This window comes from Gopherus evgoodei, chromosome 20 (assembly GCF_007399415.2).
Source record: "Gopherus evgoodei ecotype Sinaloan lineage chromosome 20, rGopEvg1_v1.p, whole genome shotgun sequence".
NCBI classification, from domain to species: Eukaryota; Metazoa; Chordata; order Testudines; family Testudinidae; genus Gopherus; species Gopherus evgoodei.
The window spans coordinates 17,498,571-17,516,355 of record NC_044341.1 but is presented as its reverse complement, the minus strand read 5'-3'; the positions used below and the strand labels follow the sequence as shown (position 1 = coordinate 17,516,355).

At 49.9% G+C, this 17,785-nt stretch overlaps 1 protein-coding gene across 5 annotated transcripts in view; it reads right to left on the bottom strand.

Annotated features, from left to right (window-relative positions):
* SCMH1 (Scm polycomb group protein homolog 1) overlaps positions 1-17,785 on the bottom strand; it is a 111,261-nt gene that overhangs the window by 13,728 nt on the left and 79,748 nt on the right. For 4 of the 5 annotated variants that reach the window (XM_030538752.1, XM_030538754.1, XM_030538753.1 and 1 more), the window contains 5 exons: positions 15,654-15,886; positions 13,840-13,966; positions 12,251-12,451; positions 5,441-5,623; positions 3,708-3,839 (listed from right to left, as the gene is read on the bottom strand). In XM_030538752.1, coding sequence (XP_030394612.1) covers positions 3,708-3,839; positions 5,441-5,623; positions 12,251-12,451; positions 13,840-13,966; positions 15,654-15,886 — 876 coding nt within the window. The remainder of the gene's footprint in view (positions 1-3,707; positions 3,840-5,440; positions 5,624-12,250; positions 12,452-13,839; positions 13,967-15,653; positions 15,887-17,785) is intronic. The other variant, XM_030538755.1, reaches the window with a different exon arrangement.

The following is a 17,785-nucleotide window of genomic DNA, read 5'->3' as shown; positions in this document are numbered from 1 at the left end:
AAGTTTCAGTCCTGCTGCTCCTGAGCACCAGTTAGCTGCGTTTATGGTCCATACCAAGATGTGCGCACTACCTGTTTCTTTTGTAGCATCAACACCAGTCCCACCCTGCACACTCTCATCCTCCTGCTGCTTCCATGAGCTCCTTCCTTTGTCTGCCAGTGGCAGACAAGGGTGGAAAGTCGCCTGGTCTGAATAAGATTTGGAAGTGTTCCCCAAATCCACGCAGAAGGGGAATTCCTTCTCTGGTTCACAATTCCACCAGTGAGAACAAGAGCTCTGGGACAATCTGGGTTAAAGGCATTTGTTCTTTCCTGCTCTCCCCATTACCTTGCTATCATCCACTAATGTGAACCCTCCGTCCCAACTGAGCACCATCTCAGCCCCCTGTTGGGTGGGGGAATTGGGCCAGGGAGTGAATTGGCCCCCCCTCCCCCCACCCATTCTTCACTCTCTCTCTCTCGCACACACACACACACAGGTTCTGCTGCTTGAGAGGAAGACAGAACTGGCAGTGGCGCCCAGAGCCCATATGGGACACAAGCCTTGCCTGCTGTGCTTATCCTTACTGCTGGCCCCTAGCAGTCAAGGGTTAAGTCCTTGCTCTAAGAACGGCTGAGTGGAAGGAGGTGTTGGCTTGGGACCCAGAGTCATAGGACTGGGTTGCGCCCATTCTGGGTCATTCCCTTGCTGCAGGCACTAACCCTCAAGGGACGGGCCCAGTTGACTGGCTTTGCTCGGGTTTTCCAGTTGTTGACACAGGCCTTTTATGGACACTGGCACAGGCTTTCCCCAGACACAGACAGCACCCAGCTCTCTTCATCAATCACCAGGGTTAGTTCTAATAACGACACGTGCCGTTGTCACTGCCGCTGTCAGGCTGGCTCTAGCACCAAAGTGCCATTAACCATCAGCCACTGTCCCTTTCCATCTACCAGGAGGGCTCTATGCATATACAGAACTGGGCTCAGTAACGTGCCCAACAGGCTGTAGTTCTCCCCACTGAAAATAAGACTTCCCCGAGGGTCTAGCAAATAGAGGTGGGGAGGCCCTGCAATGCAGCTGGGGTCTTAGCAGGGATAGAACGTTACTGCAGCTAGTAACATGGCTGCTGAGCTTGAGCAAGGCCTGTGCAGCTGCGATCAATGGACGCACTCACACTACCGCTCCCCTGGTGCCAGTGGGAGGGTGGGAGCGGGCAGCAGGGTGTTCTCGATGCAGGCCCACAGGATTGGAATTCACTTTCTCTCCAGCTCGACTTGAGCCAGGATTTACTGACTTCTGGGGCACCTGCTAGGTTCCCCTTTTCCCCAGGCGATGGGGGAAGGCTGGGGACGAGATGGGGGGAAGGTGGGCTGTATCATCTGGATGGTTTATATGATGTTCGTAGGGATGATTTACAGCTGAAGCAAGTGCATCTAATGCCCTGGGATACCCTCCTCTGCTGTGCACATTACTGTGCATGTTTTGTGCAAGAGTCTTGAATGGTCAGGATAGATTCTGTTAATGAATGCACAGCCGCTACACGACAAAGTCAGCTCCGCCAGCCCAGAGCCCTAGGGAACCATTCCAGACAACTCTTTGTGAAGGACCTGCTAAGTCTAACTGCAAGAGAAGAAAGTGGTTAATAGACCAAGGTGCATTGCTTTTGTACTACAGGTTATGCTATGCAGCCATCATAAGACACTCTTCCCATACCGGCCAGAAAAGCAACTTTTCCCAGGGCCAGCAAAGAGACTCTTACAACAGTTCTGAGTTGTTTGAGTGGCTACTCAAACTTCCACCCCACTCCAAACAAAACAAAATAAACAAACAAACAAAAAAAAAACAACAAAAAATGCTGGTATAGGGGAATCAAATGCATTTGTCCCAGCACAGAATTCAAGCTGCTCTTTGAAGAAGGACTGCAAATTCTCCAAGCATACCAAAGCCTCCACCCTGATACGCTGGAGGTGCTGAAGTGACACTGCGAGCACAGCATTCAGTCACAATTCCCAGCTTTCAAACCTGCCAACGCATGACAAACGTGACCCCCATGTAGGTAAAGTGGAACACCTGGACTGTGCTGCATCTTGCACCATACATGACAAATGTTAATGTCTTTTAAAGTAAACCTATTATAAAGGCTGTTTTCTCTCTGGGTGAATTAAATGAACCGTTTTTTAAAGAGGAAAGTTGGAAAAACAAATTTCCTGTGCAATGAACGAAGAGGAGCCATTCGAACAGTGACACTGCAGGCTCATCTGAGGCCCTGTGAACACTACAAATCGAGCTAGGGCTGATGGTAATTCAGCTGCAAACCTAGCCCCAAATCAAACTGCATTAGCACCACTTAAGCACTGAGGTTAGGGCCAAACTGTATTCAGCACTGGAAACCCTCACCAGCAAGCATTCTCTTTGCAGTGCAGACAAGGGTTTCCCCTCTTGTAGCTGGAGAACCCATTGCTGGAAGGGCAGATTAGCTGCTAGTTATTTCTAGACTGTTACTCTACTGACTGAACACCCTGATGCCTTACATCCTAATCGTTCCCAACACTGGGGCATTTCTGGACCCTACACTGCATGTCAGTCTGAACGCTGAGACTTTGGATGCAGCAATAGCCTTGAGCTTGGCTAGGGTTAAGCGAGTGAAAGGAAAGTGACTTTCATTTCTATTCCCTGGGAAACTTATTGGCCGGAGGCAATCTTAGAGACCAGTGAACTGTGCTAGAAAATCATATTCACCTCTGAAAATGGCCCGCACAGATTCTCACTGTGACCCAAGACACAGATTTTATTCCTAATGTTTACTGAACACAGAGATTTAAACAGAGCAACTGATGCTCACACTCATTCCTGGCTAATGTAGTCTGCATCCTTACATCAAGGCCATTCGCATTGCACATCTATTAGTCTAAAGGCTACAGGATGCTTAAAACATATTTACTCCATTACACAAAGACTGACAGAGAAAGCTCTACAGTTCTGGATCTTTCAGCTCAGATCCTTAGGCAGAGAAAGCTTCCAACTACATCAGCCCTCTGGAAATATCTCCCGTGTGCACACAGGCAGATGGACCAAATGCCAGAAAGGGCTTTCATCCAGCTACATTTGGTCATGTGGCCCAGCACATCCTCCCCAGCATTCATGTGACTGGCAGTTTAGAAGTCAAAAGAAAATCTCCGAGAGCCAAGAGGTTTGGGCAGGTAGGTTTACTTAGCTGGTTTCATGGATGCTGCTCTTTGAGGTAAATCCTGGTAGAGCTCTCAGGCACTAATTGGTGTTGACTGAGGGACCGGATAGGATATTGGGGGGAAAATGGCTGGAAAAGGGAAGCAGGTTCCCTCTAGCACAGAGTCGACCTGTGGCACTCCCTATAGCAGGTGGTCATGGAGTACAATACGGTGGTTGGATTGATTAAGAATGCCTGGATCATGTTATGACCGTTAACAATCTATAATAATAATAGAGACTAAAATAAGGATAGTCAAGTCTCATGCTTCATGGCACAAGATGATCAAAGCCGGGGTCATATAGGGTTGCTCCATGCAACTGGCTTGGATACTGTATTTTCTTCATCTTCCTATGAAGCCTTAGGCACTGGCCCCTGCTAGAGTCTGAAAACCAGACTTGCTGGACCCAGGGTTGATCTGGCATTGTAAATCCAATCATGCTACACTGGTTAAGAGTAACTATAAAGAGCCAGGTTTGGGAAGCGATGCTGTGCTCACCTTCCAAAGGGTGACGGTCATTCTTTGGTAACTTGGGGGAGAGAGGAGCGCTGTATGAAGGGGAATCTTGGGAGTATCGCTTTGTACCTCGGCCTGGTCCCTGCAGAGTGCCGTCTAATGAACTGCTTCTGTCTATAAAAGAGAACAAGCCCTACTTAGGAATGGAGACTTCCTGGGAAATTCAGTCCTGCATGGATCATTTATGACCCATGTACAACCTCACATTGCCTGGCAAACCTCTGGGAGCCACCTGGATCCTGATGGCTTCGAATTTAATTTTCATTTTGCAAAATTTTGAAAATCAGAGCTATTGGTGATGGCACACAACCCTTAGGTGCTGTAGCCATTCTATCTCCTTCAATTAATTTCATGCCGTTTCTCCTAGTTACACATCTCAATTCACCCCAAACCATTCCTCCTCTCCAGTCTGTGCAGCCTTTACAGACATGCAGGTTTTAGACAATTAGGAAATTCTCTATCCCTTAGTCATTATTTGGCCCAGTTATACCCGGAGTTCTTCAAACCTCTCTCTCCAGCTCCTTCATCAGCACTGTTGCTCTTCTCCAAATGCCCTTCCCTCCAACATGGCTCCAATTTTCAAATACTAAGGTCCTTGCACTGTTCGCAGCCTGCCAGAAACAGTCTCAGAGGGCCATCTAACAGGATGATCTGTGATGAGATGCCTCCAGATTTGTATTTGATTTTTTGCAACATTTCACATGGCAAGCTCAGATCCACTTTACTGCTCACAACGACCTCTTGGTTTCCAGAAAAGCTGCTGCTTCCCAAGTGTTTCCAGCCTGCATTTACCTGTGATTTGGGTTGTATTTCCCCCCAGGATGTATGCACACTGAAGATTCCTAGTTCCCAGCCACTAGCCAACAGTAGCTGGTTTCCAGTATGAACCCTGGGCTACCTTCACTTCTGCTAAGCTAGTCACTCACCCATTTTGGAGTGGTGGAGCAAACGGACAGGATGACCCATTAGCCCTGGAACCTTTATCGAATTTGAGACAAAGAGCTTGAGAGGGATTTCCTCTCCCATCCCCTCTGCAGGATTCCAGAAGCCTGCCATGGGCTCTCGCATGGCATTCCATCCCTCACCACTTAGGCTTTGCCGGAAGTCTACCTTGTAGCACTTTAATTGCAGAGCTGTATTGCAACCTAGTCTCTGTTGCACAGTGGCATGAGCCAACATGCCCAGGATGTGTTGCTTCAGACAGTGAGAGCATCAGCCATGTCAAGAGAGCCACACTCAAGCCATGCACAATATGCAAGCAGTGTGGCTCCCAGGCCCGAGCTGTAAACTGAGCTTTCTTGCTGAGACAAGAGTCACAGCCACGACAGAAATTACTTAGGTACGACTTAGCTAAATTTTCCATTTACCTACTGCATGGGATCACCTTTCTGTTCTCTACACAAAGTCTCTCCCCCTAATTCCTAAATGGATCAGTAACCTAGATCAGGTTACATTTCTCAGATTAGCCATGCAGGGAATGAGTGATGCAGAGAGGGTGGAGATCTGTTAGCACAAATGGAAATCAAGGAGCACAGGCAGAAAGTGCAGCATTGGGGATCCTATATGTGTGAGTGACAGTAGATGTCGTGCAGTGAACCCCCAAACAGGACTCTGCCGTCCACACCACTGCCATCTCTTAGCTGAAGGGTAAAGTCTGGTTAGGACATGGTGCTTCGAGGGACACCAGAAAGCCCACCCCCAGCCCCAGCTCCTACCTGGTAGGTACCTGTCGTGGCTGTACGCGTGGGAGTGCTGCATATGGTTCAGAGTGAAAGGTTGGTTCCCAAAGAGGTTGTCGCTGCGCAGGTTGTGGCAGAGTTTCTCCAAGAAGCGGAGGACGTAGGTGATGCTGTTTACTGCCGGCAGATTCAGAGTGTGCTGTTCCCGATCAAACACGGCTGGAGAGAGAAACAAACAGAGCCGAACACATAAACTCCCAGGCCGCACAGCCAGCTCCTGTACCTCCACATCACCTGGCTAACTAAAGCAAACAAAAGCCACTGCTTTCCCTTGGCTTAATGCTGGGGAACTCTCCTCTTTGGGACAGGCCAAGAACTAGCCTGCTGCACCAAGCATCAGGTGTGTCTATTGTGCCTGAAAAGCTTATCTTTATAGGTGAACTGAAAGGCATGCAAGGACAGGGTCTGTGCTTCCTGCTCTTGAGTGCTGGATAAATATGACCTCAAAGTACTTCAAAAAAAAAATTGGGTCAGGGAAAGGATTTGGGGCTATCTCGGGGGGGATGGTGTGTGTGTGTGCATGAGAACCAACAAAAGCTCCACCCCTCACCCACTCCTGGAGGACTGGCAATCTTTGGAGAGTCTGGAGTGCAACCTCACAGTTGGAGGGTGAAACCTGTGCTTTGGTTCACTAATGCTGTGCCCCCCTCAGCTGCGGCCAGGAGAGCTGCCAAGGGGAACATTCTCTTTTAAGACACCTGTTGGGTGGTGTCACATTATCCACCTAAACACTGGGCAAGAAAGGGAAAAGGGAGGCCTTAGGACTAACTGGTGCTCTCTGTGCACTCTCTGTCCCATGGCTTGAGATCCCCGTCCAAGGATCCCAAGGAGGGCAATGTAGCAGCTTTGTAAATTTTTACAAGAAGCTTTTCTGTGTGTGAGAGGGGGAGCCAGTGGTAGGATGTCAGAAGGAAATGACTTCGGGCTTGTCTGCATGGTGGAGTTTGGTGGATCAGATCTGTGTGCACTAACAGTTGTGGAATAACTATTCTGAAGTAATCATGTGCACATGGCCAGCTTTTACTTCCTTTCTTTGAATCCAAGGGTACACATGGCATTTACTCTTTTCAAAAGAGGTGCTCAGTGTTCTAGGCGGGTATTTCATGGTGCTGTCCTGCTGCTGGGCTCTGTGCATTCTGGGATGCTTCTTATGGCACATTGTAGGTTATCTACCATAAGGCACTGGAATTCTGAGTCTTGGGGTCAGAACAGCGAATTCCCGATTCCTCTCATCACATCCCAGGAGTCATTTGTCTTTTGCAAGTCAGTGCCATTTTCCAACTGCTTCAGCCAGCATGGAAGGAACACAGTTGTGTACTGCGGTTCAGGCTGCCGCACATGTATTTGTGATCACACATCTGGGCAGGCAGCTGTCGTGCTGCTGAGCTATTTTTGGTAGAGCAGGAGAAGAAGGATGAAACTGAGCAGCTAATTTTGACTAATGTTTTTCTGGAGCAGTTTCACCCTACAGGATGCTGTTTCTGGGTTTGGGATGCCAGCTCTGGCTGTGGGGGGGAAGGGTAATGATACTGGCCTGAGGTGTCCAGCACTGGAGGCAGAACTTCAGATGTCTCGGGAAGGGCCCATTCTCATCCTGTGAGGAACCCTCGAGCTGCAGTGGCATCGTCCCAACATGAGAGCTGCCCTCAATGTGGAGAAGGGCATGACCATCACTATCGGGAAGCTCACCACCCTCAATACCACTGATCAGTAGCTAACCAGTTTGGTGTTGGCAGATCAGCTGTCTGGGTTGCTGTCGCGGAGGTATGTGCTGATGTCCGGGGTCACAGAGCCTGGCAATGCACAGGAGGTTGTTGATGGATTTGCATGGCTGGGGTTTCTGAATTTTTCAGGGCCTTTGCCATATGCCTATACTTTGCCCCTCTCCCCAGGCCTCAGAGTTCATCAAAAGCAAGGAGTATTTTTCCCTGCTGCTCCTAGGCCTGGCTGACTTCCATGGCAGGTTCACCAATATGAAGTGGGTTGGTCTGGAGAGTCCATGTTACCAGGATCTTTTGAAACGCACAGCTTTATTTAATGAAAAGTGGAAATTTTGCTTCCAGGATGGCTATGGCCATTAATGGTGCTGCGATTCCCCATCAGTGTGGGAGACTCAGCTCAACCTGGGCTTCCCTGGCTTATGAAGTCTTTTACAGGAGACTTGGGACAGGAAAAGGGAGCTGTTCGGCTCTGGCCTGAGTAGCTGCAGAATGACACTGGAGTATGCACGTGGAAGGCTGAAAGGGAGACGGCGTTGTCTCATGATGAGGTGGGAGGCTGCTGTGCAGTAGCTGCCTGATGATCACTGCCTTGCTGTGCTTTGCACATCTGAGGGAGCAGGGAGAGATCCTTGCTCATGAGTGGGAGAGAAAGGTACAGAGACTTTCAGAAATACTTCAGCAAATTGTCAAGGCCAAAAGGTCAGGGGATGCCTTGGGCTCCTACTTTGAGGCTAGGAGCTGAAATGTTGCAATGTAATTTGATTGTGCATTGTGGCAGGGTTTCACTGCTCTGTATGAACTAGTGAAAAAAGTTCATTTTGCTTTTTAAATACTTTGTGCTATAGTTTTGGGAAACGGCATTTTATTATGCGCTTGGAAGAGGTGGCATTTTATGAAAGTTTATTGAACTTTTGTCAAAAATCACTTACTGAACATCAAATAGTGCAAAGAACATTTATTGATCAAAACTGTGTGTCCATTGTAACATGAACTAGAACATAAACCAGTGCACACTGTGCATAACAGGGCAAGCTTTACACAACTTGACAGTGCAGATGTGCAGCCCATGACAAATGTACTAAGTGCATACGTTAGTGCTGCACAAGTCACAGGCATATGTACGGGCAGGTTTTCTGCCTAGTGTCTTTCCTTGGCATGTGGAGTGACACGGGAAGAAACCATTGTTTGCCATTATGGGTGTGAAGGAGCTGTTTGCAGTCTGGTGGGTGGGGTGGGAAATGCCTGTGGCCAGAGTTTTGGGAAGGGTACTGCTGCTCCCAGTACACATTGCTCTCCGTGGATTGCAGGGCTGGAGTAGGTTGGAGTTGAGGTGGTGGGGCTGTGGCAGAATATGGTGCCATCATGTTCTCGATCAAGACAGTCTGTTCTTGCATGAATTCCAGGAACTGCCTCTGCCTCTCTCAGTCAGTCACTTTCTCCATGTTCTCTGTCCTCTCTCTGCAAGAACTTCCTCCACTCCTCTGGCTTCTTATCCCTCTTCGGCAATGCTGTCCTGAGGTCCTCAAACATTGTCTCTGGCCTTCTTTTCCCTGGCCCGGAGATTAGTCAGGCATTTGGAAGTTGCTAACGGTCCTTTCTATGGTGTTAGGTGAAGAACCTGGGAAGCAAGAAACAGAAGTAGTTATTATAATTGCCATAGGAACCAGAATCACAGTGATAAAATGTTTTTTTCCTCAGTTTCAGAATGCCATTGCAATGGTCCCTTCTCAACCTGGGGAAAGCTTGGAGGTGGCAGAAGAGTTCCACCTTACTCCCTCTTTGCACATGACTCCTGTTCTAACCCTAGGCAGTTGATGCGGTGGGGGGCTGTGTCATAAACAGATAGCTAAGGGTTAATGTCTCTTTCACCTGGAAAGAAGTAACCTGAAACACCTGACCAGAGGACCAATCAGGAAACAAGACTTTTTCAAATCTGGGTGGAGGGAAGTTTGTGTCTAAGTCCTTTGTCTTGTATCTGTCCCTCTCGGCTATGGGAAGGATTTTTCTATTTCCTGCTTTCTAATCTTCTGTTTCCCAGCTGTAAGTACAAAAAGATAGGTTTGTTTTTTTGTAGTTACATGTGTGTAGTTGCTGGAGTGCTTTGAATTGTATTCTTTTTGAATAAGGCTGTTTATTCATATTTCTTTTAAGCAATTGACCCTGTATTTGTCACCTTAATACAGAGAGACCATTTTTATGTACTTTTTCTTTCTTTTTATATAAAGCTTTCTTTTTATGACCTGTTGGAGTTTTTCTTTAGTGGGGAACTCCAGGGAATTGAGTCTGTGCTCACCAGGGAATTGGTGGGAGGAAGAAGTCAGGGGGAAATTTGTGTTTGTTAGATTTACTAGCCTGACTTTGCATACCCTCTGGGTGAAGAGGGAAGTACTTCTGTTTCTAGGACTGGAAATAGAGAGGGTGGAATCTCTCTGTTTAGATTCACGGAGCTTGCTTCTGTGTATCTCTCCAGGAACACCTGGAAGGGGGAAGGGAAAAGGTTTATTTCCCTTTGTTGTGAGACTCAAGGGATTTGGGTCTTGGGGTCCCCAGGGAAGGTTTTTGGGGGGACCAGAGTGCCCCAAAACACTCTAATTTTTTGGGTGGTGGCAGCTTTACCAGGTCCAAGCTGGTAACTAAGCTTGGAGGTTTTCATGCTAACTCCCATATTTTGGACACTAAGGTCCAAATCTGGGAATAGATTATGACAGGCTGCAGTAGGCAGGGGGGCTTAGGCCAGTGGTTTGCATAGGTGGGGCGGTGGAGGTAGGTAGAAGGTTTTGGAGGTTAGCCTGGCCTGGGGCTGGGGAGTTGCAGAGGCCAGGTGCACCTTTGCAGGCAGGCCTAATGTCGGAGGATGTAACCTTACTACAGATCACCAAGAGCACAGAAGGGACTTGTTCAGAAAGGCGATGGGAGTTTAATTCTCTGCATTTAACTCTGGCACTATGCCTCATAAATGCTAACAGAGCTGGAATCTCAGGGCATTGATCAAACTGTGAAACAAAGTATTTTATATTGTATTATTTTCCTGTAAGTGATGTTTCAATAAGCATGTCTACACTACAACCACCATGGTACCATTAGCTTGACTGTGGCAGGAGAGCTGGGAGCAGTCCACAGTGGATGACTGGGAGAAGGACCCACAAGGAGGACAGGACCAGGGCTGGGGAGGGGGGGCAGGGGGCTGTGGGAAATGAAAGTATCAGGGAAGTAAATCCTGCAGAACTCTAATTCTGAGGCATGGACGCCATTTTGAGCATGAGAGAAGGAGGACAGAAGCAGAGTTCACATCCACCCAAAATGGTGGCATCTAATGGGCTCCCAGAACAAAGCTTTAACCCCACCAACACAGTTTAATTGTAATACAGCACATCATACTTACTGGCCGAGGCCCTCTGCCCAGGACTATCAGGCTGTGTCCTCCTGGGGGCTCTCTGTTCCTCGGGGTCTGGTCAGACTCTACCCTGGAGAAAAGATTCTGGCTTTCTGGGGACACCTCCTCCTCCTCCAAGTCCTGGTCGGGACTGGGGTTTTCCTCGGTGCCTTTGGCACTATCCGCAATGTACCAGGGAAAATCCAATCCAGCTCCTTAAAGCAGGGGCAGGTAATTGTAGCACTGACAGGCCATGTCTGTCCTTGGCTGTTCTTCCCTGTGTTGCAGAAGTGAGCCGCATCTCAGGACAGCCCCTCTCGGTCATCCTGCCACCAGCACTCCTTCCCTGTGTTTCAGGACTAAGCCATGTCCCAGGATGGACCCTCTCGGCCATTTGCTTAGCTGTACACGTGTATTTTCTCCTCAGGGTGGCTGCTGTTTAGGCATGACTGCTCTGGTTCCTCTCCCTAGATTGCAAGGAAACCCCTCTGCTGCACATCTCCAGGTGTTTGCTGTAACACTCCAGGAGTGTGGAATCACAAAAGGGGTGCTGCTGGCTGTGTGCCACCATTTAAACACGGTAACATCCAGTCACCATGAGCTCAGCACAGCAGACAGCGTACACACACAGACAAGTGAGTCCTGGTGTGAAGTGATGCACTCTGAGATATCAGTGGGAGGACTGACAAGTTGATCCAAAATACAGATGCGTCCATATGAACATTTCTCCACATTAACTCAATCTGAAATTAACCTAATCCACTTCAAAGTGGATTATCCAATTCACGCAGTTGATTTGGAAGAACTGTGCTGTGTGGACACAACCCATTTTAATTAGAAAAAACAGCACTTAGTCTACAACAAAGCCCTGCGTATCCAAGCCCTTAGTCAGAGTGACGAGCCAAGCAGATGAGTCTAGCAGCAGCATTCTGACAGACCTGATGGAGGCAAAATCCAGGAGAGAAGGGTTCACACTTCCCAACCCCTTGTACCAGACCTGTGGGACTCTCTCTGTGGCACCTCCAGGAGGACTCGGAGCACAATTCCCTGGTGCTGATGGGTATATTTGCAGGCACCCTACACTGATGGTTAATGAGGCAGGGCACCACTAACATGATCCACCATGGATTAGCTTGAAGCTGCTAAATGTTACCCTCTCTCTTACGGGTTTAGGAAGCAGCTGGTATCATTGAAAAGAAACAAACACAATATAGCACAAAGAACACTGATGAAACACGGGAGGATGGACTTCAGGCTAATTGGAACCAAGGAGGCTGAATTCTGTTCTCAGCTCTGCCACCAATGAGCTGTGTGACCTTGGATAATCATGTTACCTCTCTGTGGCTCAGTTTTCTCATCTGTAAAATGGGAAAAGAAAATGACACTTCCCACAGCACCCCATGAGCTAAGGACTGCGCTGATTTGTGGCTGAGAATGGCACTGTGATTCTTGGCTGAAAGGCACATGGGAGTTTTATTTTTATATGCACAAGCATGTTACAAACCCCACCTATGACTGGAGAAACGATCCTCGCTTGTTCAGGCTTTATACAGCCGCCAAGTACGGAGCTCAGAGACTTCCCCCGTTGGGGATGGCCACTGCTGACATCAGGATGGTGCTGTGCTCCAGGGAGATGGTTCCACCAAAGACCTCTCAGAAAGCAGGGCAGGAGGGAGAAAGCTTGGTTCTTACCTGAAATGACCTCTCCCCCATGGCCTTGCTTCAGGAAGGAAAAGACAGTTTTCTGATGGTAAGCACAGTCAATACAGGCCTGTACTGCCTGCTGCAGCACCACAGAGGCCCGAGCTGGTCCAAAATGGTCAGGTAGCTGTTGAACTTTCTTTTTGTCCAAGTGAGGCCCGGTGCTGCTGGTCTTGTTCAAGTAAATGCAGACTGCAGAGAGATAGAAGGTTCAAGGTTATCCTGCGAGAGCTGCTTGCCCAGCACAACCGTCCCCGCTTTGCCACAGCCCTGCCCTCCTGCCAGCATGGGGCCTGCCCTGTCATCCGCTCACCATTACCCCACGAGAGACGCCTGCCCACAGCCCTGCCCTCTTGCCAGCATGGGGCCTGCCCTGTCATCCGCTCACCATTACCCCACGAGAGCTGCCTGCCCCCAGTCCTGCCCCTTTCTGCCAGCATGGGGCCTGCCCTGTCACATGCTCACCGTTACCCCACGAGAGCCGTTTGCCCACAGACCTGCCCCTTCCTCCCAGCATGGGGCCTGCCCTGTAATCTGCTCACCATTACCCCACGAGAGCCGCCCGCCCACAGCCCTGCCCCTTCCTCCCAGCATGGGGCCTGCCTGCTGTCACATGCTCACAAACAGGGTGAACCAAGCCAGAACCAAGCCAGCATAGCCACTGGTCTGCTGCCTACCAACACAAGGCATATTTAGAAGAGGTACAAGCCCACAATGCTGATTCCTCGCATCCCTTGGGCTCATCCTCCAAGCCACGCTAGCATCCTCCACAGCCTCTGTCCTAAAGCTCCAAGTATGCCAATCTGTGGGCGGGTTTGCACAGGGTCGTGCTGAGCGTGCCCCATACCATGTGCTGGGCAGAGTTAGCATCAGACTCCCCTTTCTGGTGTCAGCTTTAGTTCTGAGTCAAGACCAGAACCCCACAGAAACCTTAGCTTGGTTTTTCTAGGATCTCAACCCTGGCTCCTTTGTGCCCAAAGCGACTCTGGCTGCCTCTCCACCCCACTAGGAGCTCAATGAACCCAGCAAGACTCTGCAGCAGACACCCTGACTTTTAATGCAGGGCTCTGGGGTGACTCAACAGCAGAGCCTGCCCCCTCTTACTAGTTTCAGAGAGAACTGGGGTGCTGCAGTCCTTCCTGCCTCAGAGCAGTATGGACCTGGAGAAATGCCCCTCCTGGAGTGGCGGAGTTGCTAGCATGTGTGTGTCCAACCATAAGGCTCCAAGAGAGCACTGTGCATCTAGCTGCAAGGTGAGCCTCAGCCCACAGTGAAAGGTCTCGCGTGTCCATGCAGACATCCCTCTATTCAATCCCCAGGGGACGCCGCTAGGTACCTCTAAGCAATAATTTATGGGAGGAAAATGCAGTGCAATCACCCCGGAGGAGATGAGGGAGGGCACGGGGAGCCTCTAGGTCTCTTTCCAGTCTGATTCTTCTCTGCGTTAGGCCGCTCTTATTTCCACACTGGCCAGACTCGCTGCCATGTCTGGAAATCATGGTATCTTCACTTGATATTTTCTGTGTTCCCCCAGATTCCTTAACTGCATCATCTTCCCTGAGGAGGCAAGCTCAGCTTACCTGTGGGGGCCTGCATGGCAGAGTTGGGGATAGTAGCAGCATCCTGGGGCACAGTGCTTGTGTCTGGCTCTGGCGTGCTAGTTGTCGGAGAGGTGGGGGCTGGATTCAGCAAAGTCCGAGGTTTCCTCTGCAGAAAGGGATTGGGAAGAGTTCTCCTTTTACACATGCTCACCATCCTGCCACTCCCCACCATCCTCATCAGACCACGCCCCCACCCTGCTCTACTGCAGCCCACATCAGACCCCACTCTGCTCAAGCCCCCCACCCACATCAGACCCAACCCCCCGCCCTTCTGTACCCACCACCCTCGTCTGTCCCCGCCCCCAACCTGTTCAACCCCCTGCCCACATCAGACTCTGCCCCATCCTGTTCAACCCCCCCTCCCACCACCCTCATCAGACCACGCCCCCACCCACCGCCCTCATCAGACCACGCTCCCACCCTGCTCTACCTCCCGCCCTGCGCCCTCATCAGACCACGCTCCCACCCTGCTCTATCTCCCGCCCTGCGCCCTCATCAGACCACGCCTCCCATCCTGCACTGCCCTCATCAGACCACATCCCCACCCTGCTCTACCCCAGCCCATATCAGACCCCACCTCCAGCCCTTCTGTTTCCACCACTCTCTGTCCCTGCCTCCATCCTGCTCAACCCCCCCTCCCACCACCCTCATCAGACTACGCCCCCATCCTGCTCTACCCCCCGCCCACCGCCCTCAGACCACGCTCCCCGCCTTGCTCTACCCCCCTGCCCACAGCCCTCATCAGACTACGCCCCCATCCTGCTCTACCCCCCGCCCACCGCCCTCAGACCACGCTCCCCGCCTTGCTCTACCCCCCTGCCCACAGCCCTCATCAGACTACGCCCCCATCCTGCTCTACCCCCCGCCCACCGCCCTCAGACCACGCTCCCCGCCTTGCTCTACCCCCCTTCCCACAGCCCTCATCAGACTACGCCCCCATCCTGCTCTACCCCCTGCCCACTGCCCTCAGACCACGCTCCCCGCCTTGCTCTACCCCCCTGCCCACAGCCCTCATCAGACTACGCCCCCATCCTGCTCTACCCCCCACCCACCGCCCTCAGACCACGCTCCTCGCCTTGCTCTACCCCCCTTCCCACAGCCCTCATCAGACTACGCCCCCATCCTGCTCTACCCCCCGCCCACCGCCCTCAGACCACGCTCCCCGCCTTGCTCTACCCCCCTGCCCACAGCCCTCATCAGACCACGCCTCCCACCCTGCACTGCCCACATCAGACCACGCCCCCGCCTTGCTCTACCCCACCCACCTCCCTCATCAGACCCTGCCCCCACCCTGCTCTATCCCCCGTCCAGCACCCTCTTCAGGCCCCACCCCCTGCTTAGCCAGGCTTCCTGACACTTTTAAATATGATCATCCATGGGGGTGTGAGGCTGGAGTCTAGTTACTCCCTCCACTCCACACCCCTACCCAGTGCATGTGCTGCCAGCCCCTGCTGGGTTGAGGACCTGGAGTCTGGAGACGCTCCCAACCCCCACACTCCATGGGTGTGCTCCCATTACCTGTCAGTCCTAGGGCTGGACTTTGCCTCCTACACACACAAAAGCATAGGTGCTGTAATAGGGGACGGAGGGTGCTGGGGGTGCTGCTGCACCTCCTTACTTGAAGTGGTTTCCATCATATCCAGGGTTTACAGTTTGGTTCAACGGCTCTCAGCCCCCCCACTATACAAAGTGTTCCAGCGCCCCCCTGCACAAACACATAGCTGCTCTCCCAGAGGCACACACGCAGCACACTCCATTCACATGTGATCACAGGCACGTACCCCATCACCTACCTTACTGCCAGGCTTTGGTCCCCTCTTTTTGGGGAATTTCAGAGGCTCCACAGACTTGGAGGGGGTAGGGATGGGGTGATGGATCAAGGCCTTGGGCGTCCGGCCGCGCTTCTTGCCAGATTTGCGACGCTTTTGCTCAGGTTGGGGCCCCAAAGCAGTTTTCATGCTGCTGTGCATGCTGGGCTTCTCGGCACTTCCTTCAGAGACAGGAAATGGGCTCTTTGGAATCACAACTGCAGTCAAAAGAACGAAGATGATCATCATTTACACAAGGTTACAATGCCATAATTATTCGTGCACACAGCTGTGGATCAGAATATGAGTGGCTTCTATCTATAAACGCCGCCATCCCCGGGTACCAGCAACTTTCGCTGTACACTAGAGAGCTCAGAGCTGAGCGTGCAGATGATTTTTCTGCATCTCATATAGGAACCCACATCTCCTGACTTCCAGTCCAGTCTGGCAAACAGAGGCTAGGGACACCATCCCTGCCAATAGCCATTGATGGATCTTATCCTTCATGAACTTATCTAGTTCTTGTTTGAAACCTGTTATAGTCTTGGCCTTCACAACATCCTCTGCGAAGAGTTCCACAAGTTGACTGTGCGTTGTGTGAAGAAATACTTCCTTCTGTTTGTTTTAAACCTGCTGCCTATTCATTTAATTGGGTGACCTCTAGTTCTTGTGTTATGAGAAAGAGTAAGTAACACTTATTTACTTTCTTCACAGCAGTCACGATTTTATAGACCTCTACCATATCCCGTCATCTCTTTTCTAAGATGAAAAGTCCCAGTCTTACTGGTCTCTCCTCATATAAAAACTGTTCCATACCCCTAATCCTTTTTGTTGCCCCTTTCTGAGCATTTTCCAATTCCAGTATATATCTTTTTTGAGATGGGGTGACCACATCTGCAAGCACTGTTCAAGATGTGGGCGTACCATGGATTTATTCAGAGGCAATCTGATATTCTCTGTCTTGTTATCTACCCCTCTCCTAATGGTTCCTAACATTCTTTTAGCCTTTTTGACTGCCGCTACACTTTGAACGGATGTTTTCAGAGAACTATCCACAATCACTCCAAGATCTCTAATTCAATTTAGCTAATGTAGACTCCATCATTTTATATGTATAGTTGGATTATGTTTTCCAGTGTGCATTACTTTGCATTTATCAATAACGAATTTCATCTGCCATTTGTTGCCCAGTCACCGAGTTTTATGAGATCCCTTTGTACCTCTTCACAGTCAGCTTTGGACTTAACTATGTTGAGCAGTTTTGTATCATCTGCAAATCTGGCCAACTCACTGTTTATCCCTTTTTCCAGTTCTTTCATGAATATGTTTAACACTACTGGTCCCAGTACAGACCCCTGGGGGATACGGCTATTTACCTCTCTCCATTCTGAAAACCGAGCATTTATTCCTACTCCTTGTATCCTATGTTTAAACCAGTTACTTCCATCTTATCCCATGACAACTTATTTTGCTTAAGAGCCTTTGGTGAGAGACCTTCTTAATGGCTTTCTGAAAATTTAAGTACACTATATCCCTGGATCCCCCTTGTCCACATGCTTGTTGACCCCCTCAAAGAATTCTAGAAGATTAGTGAGGCATGATTTCACTTTACAAAAACCATGTTGACTCTTCCCCAACAAATCGTGTTCGTCTATCTGTCTGACAATTTTGTTCTTTACTACAGTTTCAACCAATTTGCCCAGTGCTGAAGTTAGGCTTACCAGCCTGTGATTACTAGGATTGCCTTTGGAGCCTTTTTTAAAAAATGGCATCACATTAGCTATCCTCCCATCATCTGGTACAGAAACTGATTTAAACAATAGGTTCACATTCCACAGTTAGTAGTTCTGCAATATCACATTTCAGTTCCTTCAGAACTCTTGGGTGAATATCATCTGGTCCTGGTGACTTATTACTGTTTAGTTTCTCAATTTGTTCCAAAACTTCCTCTAGTGACACCTCAATCTGGAACAGCTCCTCAGATTTGTCATCTAAAAAGAAGGGCTCAGGTTTGGGAATCTCCCTTACATCCTCAGCCATGAAGACCAATGCAAAGAATTCATTTAGTTTCTCTGCAATAGCCTTAGCTTCCTTGAGTGCTCCTTTAGCATCTCAAC